The sequence below is a fragment of the Bufo bufo genome, chromosome 4, assembly GCF_905171765.1.
Source record: "Bufo bufo chromosome 4, aBufBuf1.1, whole genome shotgun sequence".
Classification (NCBI taxonomy): Eukaryota; Metazoa; Chordata; class Amphibia; order Anura; family Bufonidae; genus Bufo; species Bufo bufo.
In genome coordinates, this window is record NC_053392.1 from 506,063,489 (window position 1) to 506,084,701 (window position 21,213).

Below are 21,213 nucleotides of genomic sequence, written 5' to 3' on the forward strand. Positions count from 1 at the left end.
TAGGCAGTAAAAGTTATGTACTTTCCCTGCCCGTGTTTGCTAGACCACGTGTCTGTGGTCAGATGTATCTTGGCACCGACACTGTGTGCCAGAGATTCATTCACTTGTCGCTGAATGTGGCCATATAGCTCTGGGATGCCCTTGTTGGAGAAATATTTCCTTCCATAGAGAGGACCTTCCATTGTGGTGTTCCAATGATCACAAATTTTCTAATGGCCTCCGAGTCCACCAGTTTATATGGCAGTAGTTGGCGGGCTAGCAGTTCTGACAAGCCAGCGGTCAGCAGTTGGGCAAGAGGGTTATCCAGCGTCATCTTTTTTCACTTGAACATTTGGGGCAAAGAAGCCTGCATTTTGCCAGATGAACACGACGACGGCACGGTGGAAGGTGGAGTGGAGGATAACTGTGAGGAGGGAGAAGAAGAGGCAGGACAGTGAGCGCCGGGAGTCTGGCTTTGTGGGTTCGGATGGTGTTGCTCCCACTGGGCTCGGTGATGGGAGGCCAGCTGCCTTCTTAAGGTTGTCGTCCCTTAAGGTTGTCGCTTACCGCGACTTGTGCATTGACAGCACAGGCTGCAGATGGCAACACTATTGTCAGCAGTGGACACATAAAAAAAAAAAAGCCCACACTGCGGAGCCATGTGCCGGCATCCTGGGAGCGCCAGATGTGACCGTGCATAGTGGATGTTTCATTCCAGATAAATTAGCAGCCTGCTTTTTGACTCCTGTGCACTGTAAGTTCTGCCTGCTTCTCCTCCCTATCTGCTGCTCCGTCTCTCCTTCTGAACTCCCCTCTTCTTCCTCTCTTGTGGGCACCCACGTGACATCCATCAACACGTCATCATCGGATTCGTCACCTTCACCACCACTGACATTAGAGATCTTGGAGTAGGCAGCAACAGCGGGGACCACACTCCTTCGGCTGATATGGGTACTGTCGTCAGACTGCTGGGTGGCGACCGTTGATACCTCCTCTTCCTGATCCGATGCCAAGAATGGCTGCGCATCGGTAAGTTCTTGGAATATATGGGAAATTAATTCCTCTGACTCGAGCGGAGGGGATATGGTGGTGGTGTCTTTGGGGGTGGACACAACAGAGAGTGAAGAGGGTGCAGATAGAGAGGATTAGGAGGGTGCAGAAGCGGAAGGCTGAGTGATCCACTCAACCAAGTCTGGTGCATCTTTTGGCGTAATCGCACGCACCTTCTGCAACTTCCCACTTAGGCTCAGTCCTGGTGCACCTACCCGACCCCTACCACCCCTGCGGAATGGCCTACCTCTTCACCTGCCTATCATTTTCAAAATGACCCTGTGACAAAAGTCCCTATAGAAGAGCAGTATTTGTGGAAGAAGGTATATTACACCCCTGCCTCAATCAGTTTTTTTGGGGGGCAACTGGTAAATCACACCAGTAGAAATTATTTATTCAAATAGTATTTGTCATTCTGTGTAGATGCGGTGACGCAGCAAAAACGCAGACAAATGCTGCACTACCTAAATGCACTATATAAAACATATATTATTAGTAAATAACACCCCTGCCTCAATCAGGTTTTTTGGGGGGGCAACTGGTAAATCACACCAGTAGAAATTATTTGTTACAATAGCGTTTGGCACTCAACTGCTGCACAATACAATTGCACTATAATATACTTTCTATGTTAGAAAGTATATTATAAGTATATTACACCCCTCAGTATGTCACACCTATCAATAGCATACCTATACCAGTCCTTAAAAGGACGTTTGTGGCCCTATTAGCTAGCGATTTGTGTCCCTAAGAGTCTGTCCCTGCTCCACACAGCAACCTCTCCCTACACTGCAAAAGACTGAATGTAAAATGGCGCCCAGATCAGGTTTATTTATAAGGTAGGGGGGTGTCCATGTGCTGAAAAACGTCTCAATTGGATGTCCTGTACCACCTGATGGATTTGTCATGGGTCAAAGTTCTTCACAATGTAAAAGAATATGGCGGGCGCGAATATCGCCATATGTTTGCATGTTCGGCAAATCGCGAACGCGCAAAGGTCGCGAGAACCGACCACCGGGCGAACCGCAAGGGCATCTCTATTTGCAGGCGCCCAGCAGTGGGATGGGAATGAATAGAAAGATTAAAAAATACAGATTCAGAAACATCATTTTTTTAAGCTGATTACTGTACTTTTGGAGAGTTTTTAGATATGACTGAGTTTTTTTTAGGAAACACTGGAACAAATAAAATGTTGTAAAACTGTAAACCCCTTAAATTTTGTTAGACACTTGTCTCCTTCATATAACAGCTGCACCCTCATATGTGAATCCTTATTGTCATATTCCAATCTAAAATTCTTTATCCGTACAAAGCTAATAAAATTATTACAATAAAGACAAAGAATTTGGAGTGCATTTACATGTCTCTAATTCAGTGCTACATGTGCATTTTCATCCACACATACACAACATGTGCATCTTCTTATTCTTGTCAATCATTTTTTGCTTACAATGAGTTTTTTGGAGCATTAATGATTTTTTTCCTCTTAATGCATTGCAGTCTGAGCCAGAAAAATGTCAAGATAAAATGTAGCTCCGCTCTGTCAACCATTGATATGTCCTTTATTATAATACACTGATCTGAAATGGCTACAGACAGAGAATAATTCATTTGTTAGATTCAATCATAAGCTTTTACTAAGCCTTTATGATCGCTCAGCACATCTCTTTTTCAATATGGGCACTAAATTCGCAATTTTTTTTTATATTGTCACAGATTTATTTATTTTTTATATTTTTATATAGATTAAATATATGGGTCAGTTGATTTTATGAGTCTGCCTTTAACCCTTTCAGGTCCGAAGTTTAGTTTTTTTTTGCGTTTTCGTTTTGCGCTCCCTGCCTTCCCAGAGCCAAAACTAATTTGTCTGTTCACATAGCTATATGAGGGCTTGTTTTTTCAGGACAAGTTGTACTTTTCAATGCCATCATTTAATATTGCATATGATGTAGTGGGAAGCAGGAAAAATAATTCCAAATGGGGTGAAATTGCAAAAAAAAAATGCTATTCCACCACAGTTTTACAGGTTTTTTATTTACGACGTTCGATGTGTGATAAAACTGACAAGTTACTTTTATTCTATAGGTCAGTTTGAATCCGCCGATACCTTATATGTATAGTTTTTCTTGCGTTTTGAAAAAAAAGTGGTAAAAAAAATCGGATTCATTTTTTTGTCGCCATATTTTGACCCCTATAAAAATATATTCCCCATACGGCGAACAACAAAACGGAAAAAATCATCCAAATGGATGATTCGCCCTTTTTGGTCACTTCATTTTCTTAAAAAAATTACATAAAAAGTGATCAAAAAGTCATACATACCCCAGAATGGTATCAATAAAAAGTTCAGATCGCCCCGCAATAAAATTAGCCGCTAGCATGTAGGCAATATACCTGTCCCATAGCTCTGTGTGGTTTTATTGAGTGTAAAAAATGATTATATATATATATGTAAATCAGCCTGCTAAGGAGCCCAAGGGGCTGCACTAACCGTTCTGGAGCCCAGCCACGCCCTCCTGTGAAGGAGCCCAGCACTGCCTGTATCCATGAATCTCCTCCTTGCTCATGAAGTCAGATCGCTGTAATCTTGCGATGCCCGAGCTTGCCCATTCGCAGTTCCTTCCCTGAGGCTGATGCCAGCAAAGGGCAGGAACACTATGCCGACATTGTGAGATTACGGCGATATTTTTTTTTACGGCGATATTTTCCATTGGAAAAGGGACATTTATGTTAAAGTCAATATTCATAGAAAGCATGTTTTGCAATTTTTAGCTGTTTTCTTTTTCTTAATTTCTGTAGTACTATACCATTGAAAAATACCAAATATTGTATTTACTCATAAATAGAAAGGTAATCCACTGTCAGTTTACTGCTGATGTGAGGGGAAGGTGTTATCTGCCAAGTCTGAACAAAGAGAAAGCGCCAGGACTGGAAGTAGAATAAGGCTGAGTTCACAAGGGCGAAATTTATGCGCGGGTGCAATGCGGAAGGTGAATGCATTGCACCCGCACTGAATCTGGACCCATTCATTTCTATGGGGCTGTGCACATGAGCTGTGATTTTCACGCATCATTTATGCGTTGCGTGAAAATTGCAGCATGCTCTATATTGTGCGTTTATCATGCAACGCAGGCCCCATAGAAGAGAATGGGGCTGAGTGAAAATCGCAAGCATCCGCAATAAAGTGCGGATGTGGTGTGATTTTCACGCATGGTTGCTAAGATGACAGTCTATTCACTGTATTATTTATCCTTATAACACGGTTATAAGGGAAAATAATAGCATTCTTTAATACAGAATGCTTAGTAGGTGGTCAATTGTGGGTTAAAAAAAATAAAGCCGGCAGCTCATGATTAAAGAAGTAAGAAGAGACCGGCAGCTACACGATCAAGAGGAGAAGGTGAGTTAATTATTTTTTATTTTTTAACCCTCAATTGACCACCTACTAAGCATTCTGTATTAAAGAATGCAATTATTTTCCCTTATAACCATGTTATAAGGGAAAATAATAACTACACAACACTGAACCCAAACCTAAACTTCTGTGAAGAAGTTCGGGTCTGGGTACCACAGTCAGTTTTTTATCACGCGCGTGCAAAACGCATTGCACCCGCGCGATAAAAACTGAACAACGGAACGCAATTGCAGTCAAAACTGACTGCAATTGGGTACCTACTCGCGCGGGTTTGCTGCAACGCATCTGGATCTTATCCGGACACGCTCGTGTGAACTCAGCCTAAATGGAGATACTATAAAAAAATGATATTCAGAAAAACATCCACCCATTTTTGCAAAAAAAAATAAAAAATACATAGAATAATCACATAGAATTTGTTAACAAGGGTTTCATAGAACAGATACCCTTAATACCTACTTTGAATAAATTTAGTTGGTTGGACATGACAACATAACAATGGATACATTGAAACCAGCCAAATTTCCAGAGAGCATAGTAAGGTGCGTTTCAAATCACTGACCTCAGCAATCATGTACTGCACATACTGGCATCACCCTTGAGGCTGAGTAGGCTGAACTCACAAGCAGTGTGGTTGCATGGAATTAAGGGAACACTGAGTAGTAATATTCCCTATAAGATTGTATAGCTAGTTAAAGAGGCAGTTTGAAAATTGTCAATGTCAGGCAGTTCATAACCATATCCATATCTTGATTTCTGCATATGTCATATGCGCATGAGCATGCTTAGAAAAATCTCCTATAGAAGGAACTCTTATATTAGACCCAGTGGACACTTGACAACTGTACAATTTTAGGATTTTTATATACTGTATACAGTAACAAGAGATGATCGAAGTTTTTAAAATTTTATTCTGCAATTTCGTTGAAGTTAGGCAAGAAATTAAATTAGTTACCAATTAATTAGTCACAAATCGCTATAAATCAAGTATACCCAGGCTATTCTGCCTTAGGGTACAGCCACACGGAGCAGCCGTGCTAGGGGCATGTCGCAGCCATGCTGTGGTGAAGAACCGCACAGCCAAGTAAACCACAGCTGCCTTTCATTTAATAATGAAGAAAGCATTGTATAGTCCTTCTTCATTGTTAATGCCCTCACTGAACTGTTAAACAGGGGCTTTTGCTGTTATGGGGTTTGGCTGGTTAGGTGCGGGCACAATATGCATATTATTGCTGTTCTGGCCTGCAATCTCCTACAGGTTATTTTACAGTAAACCCTGAATATTAATCAGCTCTCGCATACCCACTTCTCCGATCCCAGCGCTCTCCTGCCCTAAAGGTGGAAGCCCTTCTTCTGACATCTGCTTTCCCTCCATTTCCACATCATCTATAAGACCTGGCCCACCTAAGGGGTGCAGACTGGATGGTATTGGTTGGCATGCTGGCACTGGAAAAATAAAGGCTTCCATCTTATTGGCATTGAATATATTCTTCTATTATTCATTTTCATCAACACTATCCGTAGCACATAGGCTGAGACATCACAAGGCTGTATGGCATTATGGGTGATCTCGCATTCCCGTGCTTCTTACTTTCACTTTGTAACATGTGAAACTGCAATTTTAGGAAAAACGGATTCGTTACCACGAAGAGCAAAGAAATTCGGATTCATTGCGAATTGTTTTGCTCAACTTTGGACAGAAATTGGAACTTTCCAATTCAAAAGCTTTACTCGACACTAATAGTAACATATAGTAACATGGAAATATTTTTTAAAAATCACGAAAAATTCAAAAAAACTATGTTTAACATAAAAACTCAATTCAAACAATAGGTAAACTTCTGACATATTGCCTTTAACCCCTTGACCACCTCCGCATACCTACGTCAATTTCTAACATGTTCCCTTTAAACCCTTGACCACCTTTCGCCATACATGTATGACAGACGTCGTCACTTTAAAGATGGTGCCTGCTCGCAAGTACAGCAGGTACCATAGCTGCTGGGTTTCTGCTGTTTCGAACAGTAACGGTCCGAGGCTAATGTCTGTATTGGCCATAGGACCGATTGCAGACATTAAGGTCATTTACTACATTAGGAGTATTACAGGCGCAGATGGCGCCTTTTTACCGCTCATGCCAGGTCTTAAATTGTAATCGTGACATTTGTGGGGAAGGCAGGCCCGTCTCATTTACCATTTTCTGTACCTGTTTTAGACGTAGAAAACATTCTACATGTAAGACAGCTCAGAAACTGTCTCACATTGAGAACTGGCGCTGAATGCACTGAAGTTATGGAGAGACCAGCGCCTCTTCATAACTTCTGCAGATCCACCACCAGCTATGGGCCTTTATTAAGACCGGTGTCTAAAACGCCGGTCTTAATAAAGGTGCCCCTAAATTCCTAAGATGCCGTGGTCAAATGTGACCATGGCATCTGAGCAGTAAAGATGCAAGAGTTGCATGCTCCTGCGCCATGACAGCCTTCCCAGGCTGAGATGGGGAAGCTGTTATATTATTATGAATGCCTGGAACCGACTTGAGACTCTGATACCTATCACTGATATATTCCAATACAGGTCTGCAGGTGACAGCACTGTATTGGAATATAGTGAATGTTGTGTTCTGTGATAGATAAAACATTCATCACAGAATACAACTGGAAAAAATACAGATCAAACACCACTTAAAAAATGAGCCCTATATTTTTTATTAAAACTCAAGACAAACTATACAAATATGGTATTACCGTAATTGTACTGACCACGAGAATGAAGGAAACAGATCAATTTTACTGCAGATTTAAAAGCAGCCTCCCACTGTCTATTAGGTTTCATGTAAGGGTTTCGACTAATACATTTCATGAATTGTAAATTGTTAGACATAATGGGGATGCACTATGAAAAGCTATGATATTCGAGAAAAAAGTGGCTCATACACTGTTCTTGTAACAAGTGACCCCTGCAGATAACCACCCCTACCGTTTCTACATTTTTAGAACATAGAAAACACAAAAATCTTGTTACTTATTAAAATGATGCATAAATACTACAAAAACTCAGTTATCCATTATGTCGTTCTACGGAGTATATCAGTATTGCTCAGCACATGTCAAAGTGTACTTAATGAATATAATAAAGTACCAGTTATTGCTTTTCAACGACAATAATATAACAAAAACCGTATACAACTTCACCACAAAACTGAGAGTAATAAAACAAGATAATATAACATGCACTTGAATACACAGAATAATAGTCACAAGGCTACAAATGTCCAATGCATATAACTGTTAATAAGAGTTGGGAATATACTTCCCTTTCTCTAGTCTTGACACTGACCAATAAAATGACAGTAGAAATGAACACTCATGTTTTTTTTCTTACTTGTTTAACAAATTCCTTTATGGCACATACAGACATTTGTGCTCTCAATCAGCAACTGGGACCAAAAGCAAACCATTCTCCGAGAGGCTAGTCTCCAATTGATTAGTGTTTTATGGCATAGACTATTGACATGTTATATGCTTTAAATTGTATATTTGTTTCAGTTTATGTTTAATATAATGTAGGGACAGGGTTTTTAAACATTTGTGTAACATACTTTATTAGGGAAAGATGTTTTTTGTACTAGAAAACAAGGTCGAAAGAGCCTTGTTTGCAAAGCTCAGAGCATTACTGAGAGTCTGTATTCAGTTCTAGACAACGCTAAACAGTTCTAAACAGTTCTAGACAGTGCTAAAGACAACTGTGTATGACATTCATAAGCTTCAAGCCTGCCTCTTGTCACTACTAAAGACTGAAGACAGACTCTCCTTAGCAATGCTACGAGTTTTGCTGAGAAGACCCTACACCCTGAGTTTTAGTACAAAGAAGCATCTTTCCCTAATAACGTATATTACAAAAAGGGTTAACATCCCTGTCCTTAAAGTATAATAAAGATAAACTCTTTATGTAAAAAAAAAACTGGTTTGGGACTCTTGCCTGTAAAATAGGTGATTTAAATGCTAATATAAAAAGTGTTCTTCATTCTTTGAAAAATAAGAATGTCATGGAAATCACCACTGTCCCTGATAACATGACATACAGTATAACATTCATAGAAGTTTAACACATTAAAAGGAGCGGAATTTAATAAACACGTGAAACAAAATTCTAACAATACTAAAAAGAAAAAACATAACAAAAAAAAAGGTCGAAAGGTACGTAGAATAGCAATCATTGTTATGAATGAAGCTGTCAATGTACAGTAAATAGGTTTATAGCAGTTCAACATTTAGAAACCTGTTCATCATCTATCATTTACTTATTCTGAATCATTAACCTTGTCATCTGATCATATCTTTATATTTATATTATTTCTTATCTGCAACCCTGGCTAGAGACACCATAGCTCTGTAATAGTAGTACAAAAACTCCTTACCCGGTATAGAAAACTGTGAACATTTTAAGGTTGCCAGGCTAAAACTAATTTGAAAGCCAGATCTAGTACATAATGAAATCCATATGATTTCACCCATGACTGTAAAAGGGGTTGTGCACCCTGTTTATATTGATGACCTATCCTCATTAATATCTGATCGACGGAGGTTCAACACCTGGCACCCCTGCCAATCAGCGGTGCTCCATGCAAGCAGTGGCACTCATCTAAACAAACCAATAAATTTGTCAATTGAATCAAATTAACATTAATGAGAATAACGAGATTGGAACACAAAGAAGGCTGGGTCATCAACAAGGACGATTTGAACCCTTTGGAAGTCCCTGGATATCTCTATTGATAACTGATAAAATGTGGTCTGATTATGATCTAAGTCACAATTATAGAGAAACACAATTTAAGTAAGAAAATCATACAGAAACAGTTGTGCCATTCATCTATTTTACTGAGCACATTGAGTTAACATCTACAATGTAGGAAAAGGGTAAGCGAACAATTAAATTTAATAATCTTTTGCAATCACCTCCATCAAACATTTCCTTCAGCTTCAAATGAGACTTTGAAGACATTGATTAGGAATTTTGGATAATTCCTCCCTGCAAGTGTGTTTTAGTTTATCAATAATTCTTGGATGCCTTGTGTGCACAACCTACATCAGATCAGGCCACAGCATCCTAATAGGGTTAAGATCAGGAGGACTCAAATCTTCTTTTTCAACCATTCTTTAGTTGATTTTCTTGAGTATTATTGTCTTGTAGCATCACTCAACTTCTCTTAAGCTTGTGGTCATAGACTGCTGCCCCTAAATTCTGTAAAATACTAATACTGTAAAATGCTTGATATGCCTTAGAATTCGTTTTATCGATCGCAAGACATCCAGACCCTAAGACAGAAAAACAGCCCTAAAAACATGTTGTTTCCTCTACCATTCTTCACGGTTGGGATGAAGTTTTGGTGCTGGTGTACAGTGTTGTTTTACCTCCAAACATAGAGTTCTGAACTTGTGCTGAAAAGCATGAATCAGACCGCAATCAGACCACATTTTATTTGTAATCAATGTAGAAATCCATGTAATTCCATAGGGTTCACGTACTCTGTAAATGGTAAAGAAATAAGGAGCTGCAGTACTACTTTGATGTACTGTACACATCACAACTGCCAGACCAAAAACTCTTTTCAGCATTTGTGTGACACACTCCTCTTAACGCCCCCCCACACACACACACGCACACCACACTTGGCCAGACCAGTAAAAGAAAGATTACTCACCTGGTTCCTGGTACCAGCTCCCAGCTTCCGGTTTGACAACGCTACAGCCAATTACTGGCCACAGCAGAGACATAATCCTCTTCTATCATGGGACCATTTGTCATGACGTAAAGGGAGCTGGTCACTGTCACGGCCATTGGCTGCAGCGATATTAAACCGAATATTGACATCTAGGGAGCCCAACAGAGCATCATAGGCCTGGAGGAGAAGGAACGGGGATCCAGCGCCGGGAAGCAGGTAAGTAACCTTACCTGTACTTTCTTGTCTGGCCAAGTGAGTGTGTATGTGTGTGTGGGATGGGGTTTGCCAACTTACCCCCCCCCCATTCTTTTACAACCCCTTTAAGTTCATGGAAAATACCTTTTAATATTGAAATATCTTCTAATTATGTTCAAAAATCCAAACCTGTAATTACTTCATATTGATGACACTTTGATGAATAGAAGTGATACTGTCAATATATTGGCTACAATTTCTGATAATTTAATGAGACCTTGATGAAAGACAATATAAAAGTCAGCTAACAGTTGCTATTCGTCTAAGAAGTGCATTCACTGTTCAATGCAATTAATCAATGGCTATTCAACACATAGAAGCAACTTAAAGAGCCTCTGTCAACATGATCAACCCTATTAAACCCTCTGGATATCTACATGGAAGGTTGACCACTTACCTCCAGGCTAAAGCCTTGTCATATTGAGAAGAGTGGTTGTCTAAACTTAGAAAGTTAATACATTTTACTGGTTTCTTTATAATTAAATATTGTGCCTATGAATAAACCAGTAATACATATTAGCTTTCTAAGCATAGAAAACCTCTATTCGCAAGATGGTAAAGCTACAGTATTGTAAGTAGTGTATATGACATGTACATGCTAGGACACAGCTCTAGGACACATTTCTGCCCTCAGCATGCTGGTTTATGGCCCTGTCAAAGGGAGGGGGAAGTGTGCAAAGCACAGGGGTGTTTCATAGCAACTCTCCAAGGATTCAGCCATGCCCTTGGTGCTCCAATGTGCTCATCTGAATAAAAATGCAGAAATCTCTGCAGCTGTTTAAAATACAGAGAAAAGAAAGGTATAATTTAACCAGTATGATCAACCCCTAATAGAGTTGATCATGCTGACAAAGGCTCTTTAAAGGGGCTTCTTCAGCCTTTTATCAAATTTTGGCTCTCCCCCCGACCTGTGGAGGGAAGCATACTTACCTGCTCTCTGCTGCTTGATTCTGACTCCTTTGGTCCCTGCTTGTAACCCTTTGGCATGGAAAAGGGTAAGATGTGCCGCTACAGCCAAAAACTGGCGGCAGAGGTAACAGGTCCCCCAAGAGGTGACCCAGTGACATGCTGCTTAGGAGACTAGTCACCACAGCAGTCGGCCATTGGCAACAGAGGCACAAGTGACAATGTCCATTCTGGAAGTTTACCAGCAGAGACCAAAGTGCAGCAAAGTGAAGCACTGGAGCAAAGTAGCCAGAACTGAGCATTGGGGATGCGGTAATTATGTTTCCCGCCTCAGGTCTAGTGGGAAGGGGGGGTAGGTGGTGTGAGAAACAATTTGGTAAAAAGCTGACGAACCACTTTAAGTTATATCCCTCAGAACTGTAAATTAAGAAAATGCAGATAATAATGTAGATGATTGCAAAGACAATTGCAAATAGCTTAAAAAAAGAAAGGCAAACCTTCTCAGGCTGCCAACATATTGTCTTACAGTCATAAGCATAATTTTTTATGCATGAATAATTTATCCTTGAGAAAGCTGCCCTGCTGTACAAAAAGAATGTGTAACGCTAATCCGACACAGCAAGAAGGATTTCTGGGAGATACATACAATACAGACATTCTTTATTTTAAATATTTGACAGGTATGTGTTAATGATTGTCATCAGGCTCAAACTTACCTCATGTGACAAATAAAAGGCAGCAATCCCCAAAGGCCAGAAGCAGCACAGCATGGAAAATACACTGAGGCCAAGATGGTCTCTTGGTGGCATCATTAGGAAGTTGTCTTCACTTTCCGTGTCACTTGAATAGTCGCTCTAAAAGAACATAACAAATTGCAAATGTGTTAAAGGAATATGCAGAAAAAGAAAGTAAAAGCATAATATGCATGACAGATATAATATAAGTGTGATAGCTCTTTGGGAATTCAATAATTCAGTATATACTGGAAGGCTTTTGTGACGGGTGCTGCAAACAATGCGGATGCCTAATAGAAATTCTATAGAAAAGAGATAAGTTAATGGAATGAACACGATAAGAAATGTATGATGGCTTGTTGTTTCCAAGAGAACTTGCATATTCTAATGGCATCATTAAAAATTTCATATAATGTAGTAGGAAGCTGGAAAAAAAATAGTAGAGAAAAACACAATTCCTCCATTGCTTTATTTACGATGTTCACTGTGTGGTAAAAAGAGATCCACCTTATTCTGCAGGTAGACATGACTACAGTAATACCAAATCCATAGATTTATTTTTTATGCTTTCAAATTACTTTGAAAACAGAAAAAAAAAATTTGAAAAATAATTTCTTTTGCATCACCATTTTGTATCATTTTAAATATTTGTGTGTACGGAGCTATGTGATAGCTCGTCTTTTGCAGAGTGCTATTTAATTTTTATTGATAGTATACTGGGGTATTCTAACTTATTTTAATACTTTTTATTCAGTTTGAGGCAAAGCAGCCAAAAAGGTGATTTTGAGTTTCTTTCCATAACAGCATTCGCCATACAGAATACATACCTTTATATTTTCATAGTTCAGGCATTTTTGCATGTGGAGATACCATTTGAGTCTATTTTTTTATTTTCAGTTGTGCAGTTGGGAAGAGGCCATATGAATTTTTTATTCCTTTATTTATATTTTCAAAAAGTATTGAAATACGGTTGCAAGATCACTTATACCAGGGATGTCCAATCTGCGGCCCTCCAGCTGTTGCAAAACTGCAACTCCCAGCATGCTTGGACAGCCTACAGATATCAGCCTACAATAGGGCACGGTGGGAGTTGTAGTTTTACAACATCTGGAGGGCCACAGGTTGGGCATCGCTGACTTATTCTATACACTGCAATGAAATATCATTGCAGTCTCTTGTAAAACTGCTGTGTTCCTATTATGCCCTGTTCTGTCATTCAGTTAGGGAAACCTGCAGGGCTAGGCTGTTTCCGTAGCTGTGAATGAGATCTACTATGAGGTGAAATAAGAAATTAAAAAATGTTTAATAAAAAAAGTCCACATTTAAAAAAACAAACACATTCACCTTTTTCAATGGAAAAAAAATGAAAATATAATAACCCCACCACATATTTGGTATAGTTCTTCGAACGTGACAATAAAAATATGAAAAAAAAAAGCTTGGCCTATAAGGCCTAGAACAATCTGGTCATTAAGGAGTTAAAGAAAAAAATCTGTTCATATAGCAGTCATAAAGAGCTGCCGGGAGCCATAAATCATTTTCTATGTTGAGGGTCGGAGACTTTTCAGGGTCCCAACAGTACACACAATATATAGCAAAAATGAAATGGAGTCAAGTCAACCTCCCGGTTCATCCGATCCTAGCTTATCCTGACATAGATATAGAGAGCAGCACAGTATATGTGGCACAACCAGAGATCACAACAGCACATAGAAAGAGTAGAGTTGAGCGGACACCTGGATGTTCGGGTTCGACGGGTTTGGCCGAACTATGGAAAAAAGTTTGAGTTCGGGACACGAACTTGACCCGAACTTGACCCCGAACCCGAACCCCATTGAAGTCAATTGGGACCCGAACTTTTAAGCACTGAAATGGCTGTAAAATTGTCATGGAAAGGGCTAGAGAACTGCAAATGGCATAAAAATGTGGTTAAGAGCATGGCAAGTGCTCTGCAAACAAATGTGGATATGGAAATGACTTTAAATAACATAAAATAAGTAAAAATAAAAAATAATAATCTTGATCTAGGAGGACGAGGTCCATATGGAGTAGGAGGTTGAGGAGGCGGTGGATGTGGCGGTGTAGGTGGAAGTGGTGGTGGAGGAAAAGGTAGCCTACACTGCTTTTTGGTTGTAAATTTTATTTTTTTAATTAGGGTACACCCCAAAACATTGGGAAATATAACCTGTGATAACCCCCTGCAGTCGTGTTAAACACATGTTCAAACAATACACTGGCTGCAGGGCAGGCCAGCACCTCCAAGGGGTAAATGGCAAGCTCAGGCCATGTGCCCAATTTGGAGACCCAGAAGTTGCAGGGGCTGACCCCTGTCAGTCAGTTCGTGCAGGAGTGTGCAAACTTACTGCCCCACCATGTCGCACGTCCCCATGATGTTCACGATCCATTTTGATATCTGCTCTATCAACTTTCGATGTTCTTTTCTGCGCCTACCATAGTGATCACTGGTGGCGGGGAATCAGGGTTCCACGCCGGAGAGGGAGCGTGAGAAAGAGAGACCACATCCAAGGGAGGATTCATTTTTTCAAATATAAAATTATAGAGTTGAATTATGGGAGAAATTATTAAAGCATAAAAGTGTGACAACTTTTTAAAGTTTAAGCATTGAATGAATGTGGCACAAATTAATTACTGAAGAATTTATTAAATTTTATTCCCTATCACCTATGCAGAGCAGGGGTTTATTCACATCTAAAATTGTATCATGTCAACCCAAGAATGTAACAGAAAAATTTGTGAAATTTATTAACCTGTCTACTTGGTAGAGCAGGGGTCTATGACAGAAAAAAATTGTTTATTGTCACCCGAAAATGTTAAAGAAAAATTATTGAAATTTATTAACCTGTCAACTAGGTAGAGGAGGGGTATATTACACCCCAAAATTGGTGAATTTCACCAGAAAATGTAACTGACCAAAAAAATTTTTTTTTACCGATCTAATAGGTATAGCAGTGGTACAACACACCCCAAAATTGTTGAATTTCACCAGAAAATGTAACTGACTATTTATATATTTTTTACCTGTCTACTCAGGTATAGCAGTGGCACATCACACCCAAAATTATTTGAATTTCAACTGAAAATGTAACTGACAATTTTTAAAAAAAAACCTGTCTAATAGTTATAGCAGTGGTACATCACACCCAAAAATTTGTGAATTTCACCAGAATATGTAACTGACAAATTTTTATTTATTTTTTCGGTCTACTAGGTATAACAGTGGTACATCACACCCAAAAATTGACGAATTTCACCAGAATATGTAACTGACAATTTTATTTAAATTTTTTACTGGTCTACTAGGTATAGCAGTGGTACATCACACCCAAAAATTGGTGAATTTCACCAGAAAATGTAACAAAAAATTTTACTTTTTTTTTTTTACCGGTCTACTAGGTATAGCAGTGGTACTATATACCCAAAAATTGGTGAATTTCACCCGAAAATGTAAATGACGATTTTTTTTTTTTTTTTTTACCGGTCTACTAGGTATAGCAATGGTACATCACTCCCAAAAATTGGTGAATTTCACCCGAAAATGTAAATGACAATTTTTTTTTGTTTAACCTGTCTACTAGGTATAGAAGTGGTACTATACACCCAAAAATTGGTGAATTTCACCTGAAAATGTAACTGACAATTTATTTTTATTTTTTTACCGATCTACTAGGTATAGCAGTGGTACTATACACACAAAAATTGGTGAATTTCACCAGAAAATGTAACTGACAAATTTATTAATTTTTTTCCTGCCTACTAGGTATAGCAGTGTTCCATCACACCCAAAAAAATTGGTGAATTTCACCGGAAAATGTAACTGACTATTTTTTTTTTTTAAACCTGTCTACTAGGTATAGCAGTGGTACATCACACCCAAAATTATTTGAATTTCAACTAAAAATGTAGCTGACAATTTTTTTTTAACCTGTTTACTAGGTATAGCAGTGGTACATCACACCCAAACATTGGTGAATTTCATCAAAAATGTAAATGACAATTTTTTTTTTGTTACACCCAAAAATTGGTGAATTTCACCAGAAAATGTAACTGACAAATTTTTATTTCTTTTTTCGGTCTACTAGGTATAACAGTGGTACTATACACCCAAAAATTGGTGAATTTTACCAGAAAATGTAACTGACAATTTTTTTTTTTTTTTTACCGTTCTACTAGATATAGCAGTGGTACTTCACACCCAAAAATTGGTGAATTTCACCACAAAATGTAAATGACAGTTTTTTTTTTATTATCGGTCTACTAGGTATAGCAGTGGTACTTCACACCCAAAAATTGGTGAATTTCACCAGAAAATGTAACTGACAATTTATTTTTATTTTTTTGCCGGTCTACTAGGTATAGCAGTGATACTATACACACAAAAATTGGTGAATTTGACCAGAAAATGTAAATGACAAAGTAGTGAAATTACATAAAATAAAATACGTGCAAATAAAAATAAAAATTAGATTTATGAGGTGGAGTTCCATATGGAGTAGGAGTTTGAGGAGGCAGTGGACATAGCGGTGTAGGTGGAAGCGGCGGTGGAGGAGGACAAGGTAGCCAACACAGGTTTTTGGTTATAATTTAATTTTTTAAAATTAGGGTACACTCTAAAAGAGTGTCAAATATCCAAAATAAAAGAATGAGCAATTGTGCTGCAGTATAACAATGGCTGGTTAGTGCCGGTATACATGTATATTCTGCACAAGGTACGGACAAGTCCTGAGGGATACATGCCTGGTTCATTTTAATAAACGTGAGCTTGTCCACATTGGCTGTGGACAGGCGGCTGCGCTTGTCTGTGATGACGCCCCCTGCCGTGCTAAACACACGTTCATATAATACACTGGCTGCAGGGCAGGCCAGATCCTCCAAGGCGTAAAGGGCAAGTCCAGGCCATGTGCCCAATTTGGAGACAAAGAAGTTGAAGGGGGCAGACCTGTCATTCAGTACGTGTAGGAGTGTGCACACATACTGCTCCACCATGTTGGTGAAATGCTGCCTCCTGCTAAGATGTTCCATATCAGCTGGTGGTTCTGGTTGTTGTGGTGTGCTGACAAAGCTTTTCCACATTTCGGCCATGCTAACCCTGCCTTCTGAGGTGCTGGCGGTGCCCCAGCTGCGTTGGCGACCTCTTCCTCTTCCTCTGCCTTCGCCTTGTGCTTCCACTGTGCCCCCGCTGTCATGTGGGAATGCCACCAGCAGCGCATCTACCAGCGTGCGCTTGTACTCGCGCATCTTACGATCACGCTCTAGTGAGGGAATTAAGGTTGGTACGTTGTCCTTGTAATGGGGATCCAGCAGCGTGGCCACCCAGTAATCAGCCCAAGTTAGAATGTGGGCAACTCGGCGGTCGTTGCAGAGACACTGCAGCATGTAATCGCTAATGTGTGCTAAAAGCTGTCCTCTGTGGGAGGTATATCGTCTGTGTCCTCTGTATGCCCCCAGCCATGCACCAGTGATAGCCATGAGCTGGTCTGGGTGCCACCCTGCTGTGAACATGGTTCCTCCTCCTCCATCTGCTCATCCCCCACCTTGTCATCCTCCAGAACTGTTCCCTGGCTAGACAATTGTGTACCTGGCTTTTGTGGGTGCAAAAACCCACCCTCGGAGCCACTTGTGAATAACTGTCCGGAAACCCTATGAAATGATCCCTCTTCCTCCTCCTCCTCCTGTGCCACATCCTCTTCCATCATCGCCAGGAGGCATAGAAGTGGGATGGTAACGCTGAGAACGGCGTTATCGGCAATGGCCATGTTGGTGGAGTACTTGAAACAGCGCAACAAGGAACACAGGTCTCACATGGAGGCCCAGTCATTGGTGGTGAAGTGGTGCTGTTCCGCCGAGCGACTCACCAGTGCGTGCTGCAGCTGAAACTCCACTATCACCTGCTGCTGCTCGCACAGTCTTGCCAGCATGTGCAAGGTGGAGTTCCACCTTGTGGGCACGTCGCATAAGAGGCGGTGAGAGGGAAGGCCAAAGTTACGTTGCAGCGCTGACAGCGAGCAGCAGCAGGGTGAGAATGCCGAAAGCACTCACAGACAGCCCGCACATTATGCGGCAGCTCTGACATATCGGGGTAATTTTTAAGGAATCTCTGCACCACCAAATTCAGCACATCAACCAGGCAAGGGATGTGCGTCAAACCGGCTAGTCCCTGAGCTGCTACGAGATTTTGCCCATTATCGCACACCACCTGAAGCGCTCTGCAATCCTCGGCGGTGGAAGGACATGCGCCAAACTGCTATCCACCTCAGGCCCAGCCGCCACTGCATTTACCCAGTGTGCTGTTATGGAGATATAATGGCCCTGACCGTGCTTACTGGTCCACGTATCCGTAGTCAGGTGCACCTTGCCACAGATGGCGTTGCGCAGTGCACACCTGATTTTGTCCCCTACTTGGTTGTGCAGGGAAGGGATGGCTCACCTAGAAAAGTAGTGGCGGCTGGGCACTACGTACTGTGGGACAGCCACCACCATAAGGCCTTTAAAATTATCCGTCTCCACCACACGGAATGACAGCATTTCAAAGGCCAATAATTTAGAAATGCTGGCATTTAGGGCTAGTGATTGGGGGTGGGTAGGGGGGTACTTCCTCTTCCTCTCTAGCGTTTGGGAGATGGAGAGCTGAACGCTTCCATGGGACATTGTGGAGATACTTGGTGACCCAGGTGGTGGTGTTGCTGGAAGATCCTCTGTTTGCGGGGTGGCGCTGTCACTCCAGAGGAGGATGAAGAGGCCGAGACTGCAGCAGAAGAGGAAGCAGGAGAAGCCAGAGACCTTTCTTGGTTTTTGAGGTGTCTACTCCACTGCAGCTCGTGCTTAGCACTTAAATGCCTGGTCATGCAGGTTGTGCTCAGGTTGAGAACGTTTATGCCTCGCTTCAGGCTCTGATTGCACAGAGTGCAAACCACTCGTGTCTTGTCATCAGCACATTGTCTGAAGAACTGCCACGTCAGGGAACTCCTTGGAGCTGGCTTGGGTGTGCTCGGTCCCTTGCTGCGGTGGGCAGTAGCAGGCGTACTGTCTAGAGGACGGCTGCTCTGATTTTGCACCCTGCTTTCTCTTCTGCTGTGCTGGTGGCTCTGTGCGACCACCGCCTCTTCCTCCAAACTACATAGGTCACTCGCATGACCTTGATTCCATGTGGGATCGAGAACCTCATCGTCCTCCACATCATCTTCCACCCAGTCTTCACCCCTGCCTTCCTTGTCGGTCTGCACACTGCAGAAAGCCCCAGCAGTTGGCACCTGTGTTTCGTCATCTTCCGAGATGTGCTGCGATGGTCCTCCCATGTACTCATCTTGAAAGATAAGTGGTTGGGCATCGGTGCACTCAATCTCTTCCACTTCTGGGGCAGGGCTAGGTGGATGGCCCTGGAAAACCTTGCTAGCAGAGTCATCAAAAAGAAGAAGAGACTGCTGCATGACTTGGGGCTCAGACTGCTTGGCTGATTTGCAAGGGGGTGAGGTGAAAGACCGATGGACATTGGCTGCAGGTGCTAAATGTGGTCTTTCAGCAGGAAACTGGGTGGGAGACAATGTGAAGGAACTGGATCCACTGTCAGCAACCCAATCTACTATCGCCTGTACTTGTTCAGGCCTCACCATTCGTAGAGCCGCATTAGGCCCGACCAAATACCGCTGCAGGTTCTGTCGCCTACTCGCACCTGAGGAAGGGTTTTCACTTGTGCGTGTAGCTGGCACAGATCGACCACGTCCTCTCCCTGCAACAGGAGCTCCACCAGCAGCACCACGACCTGGGCCACGTCGCTTATTTGACGCTCTCCTCATATTTCTCGAATTTAGGATCTTGCCCTAAATGGGTGTTTAATTAATAGTATCTCACACACCCTGAACCAGACTAGGCCTCAATTAAATTTGCTTGCCAAAATGGCTGTATTTCAAATACCTGAATAGAAGCCCTGTATTTAAAGGGTGCATCTCACACACCCTGAACCAGTCTAGGCTTCTATTAAATTTGTTTGCCAAAATGGCTGTATTTCAAATACCTGAATCAAACCCCTGTATTTAAAGGGTGTATCTCACACACGGCCTGAACCAGACTAGGCCTCAATTAAATTTGTTTGCCCAAAATAACTGTATTTCAAATACCTGAATCAAACCCCTGTATTTAAAGGGTGTATTCTCACACGGCCTGAACCAGACTAGGCCTCAATTAAAGTTGTTTGCCCAAAATGCCTGTATTTCAAATACCTGAATCAAACCCCTGTTTTTAAAAGGTGTATATCACACGATCTGAACCAGACTAGGCCTCAATTAATGATTTGTGCACTAAATGGCGGTATTTCAAATATCTGAATATAACCCAAATATATAAAGGGTGTATCTCACAATGACATATGCAGCAAAGGCTGCCAAATAAACTTTTTTTTTGCCCAAACGGGTGTTTGTTTAATAACTGAATATGGCAGCAGTATATAACCCTGGAATTTCAAACGTGCTGATGCTGCAAGGCCTGAAAAATTGTGTATTTTTCCCCAAAAAGGGTGTTTTATTAATAGAAGAATATAAGCCCTGTATATACAGGGTGTATCTCACACGGCCTGACCTACACTAGGCCTCAATTAATTTGTTTGCCCAAAATGGGTGTATTTCAAATACCTGAATAGAAGCCCTGTATTTAAAGGGTGTATCTCACACGCCCTGAACCAGACTAGGCCTCAATTAAAGATTTGTGCAACAAATGGCGGTATTTCAAATATCTGAATATAACCCAAATATATAAAGGGTGTATCTCACAATGACATATACAGCAAAGGCTTCCTAAACAAACTTTTTTTGCCCAAATGGGTGTTTGTTTAATAAATGAATATGGCAGCAGTATATAACCCTGGAATTTCATACGTCTTGATGCTGCAAGGCCTGAAAAAGAGTGTATTTTGCCCCAAAAAGGGTGTTTTATTAATAGACGAATATAAGCCCTGCATATACAGGGTGTATCTCACACGGCCTGACCCACACTAGGCCTCAATTAAATTTGTTTGCCCAAAATGGCTGTATTTCAAATACCTGAATAGAAGCCCTATATTTAAAGGGTGTTTCTCACACGGCCTGAACCAGACTAGGCCTCAATTAAAGATTTGTGCACCAAATGGCGGTATTTCA

The 21,213-nt window shown here is 41.0% G+C and overlaps 1 protein-coding gene across 2 annotated transcripts in view; it reads right to left on the bottom strand.

Moving 5' to 3' along the window:
• SYNDIG1 (synapse differentiation inducing 1) overlaps nt 1-21,213 on the bottom strand; it is a 462,378-nt gene that overhangs the window by 99,882 nt on the left and 341,283 nt on the right. For both annotated transcript variants that reach the window (XM_040427400.1, XM_040427401.1), the window contains exon 4: nt 12,050-12,187. In XM_040427400.1, the coding sequence (XP_040283334.1) occupies nt 12,050-12,187 (138 nt within the window). The remainder of the gene's footprint in view (nt 1-12,049; nt 12,188-21,213) is intronic.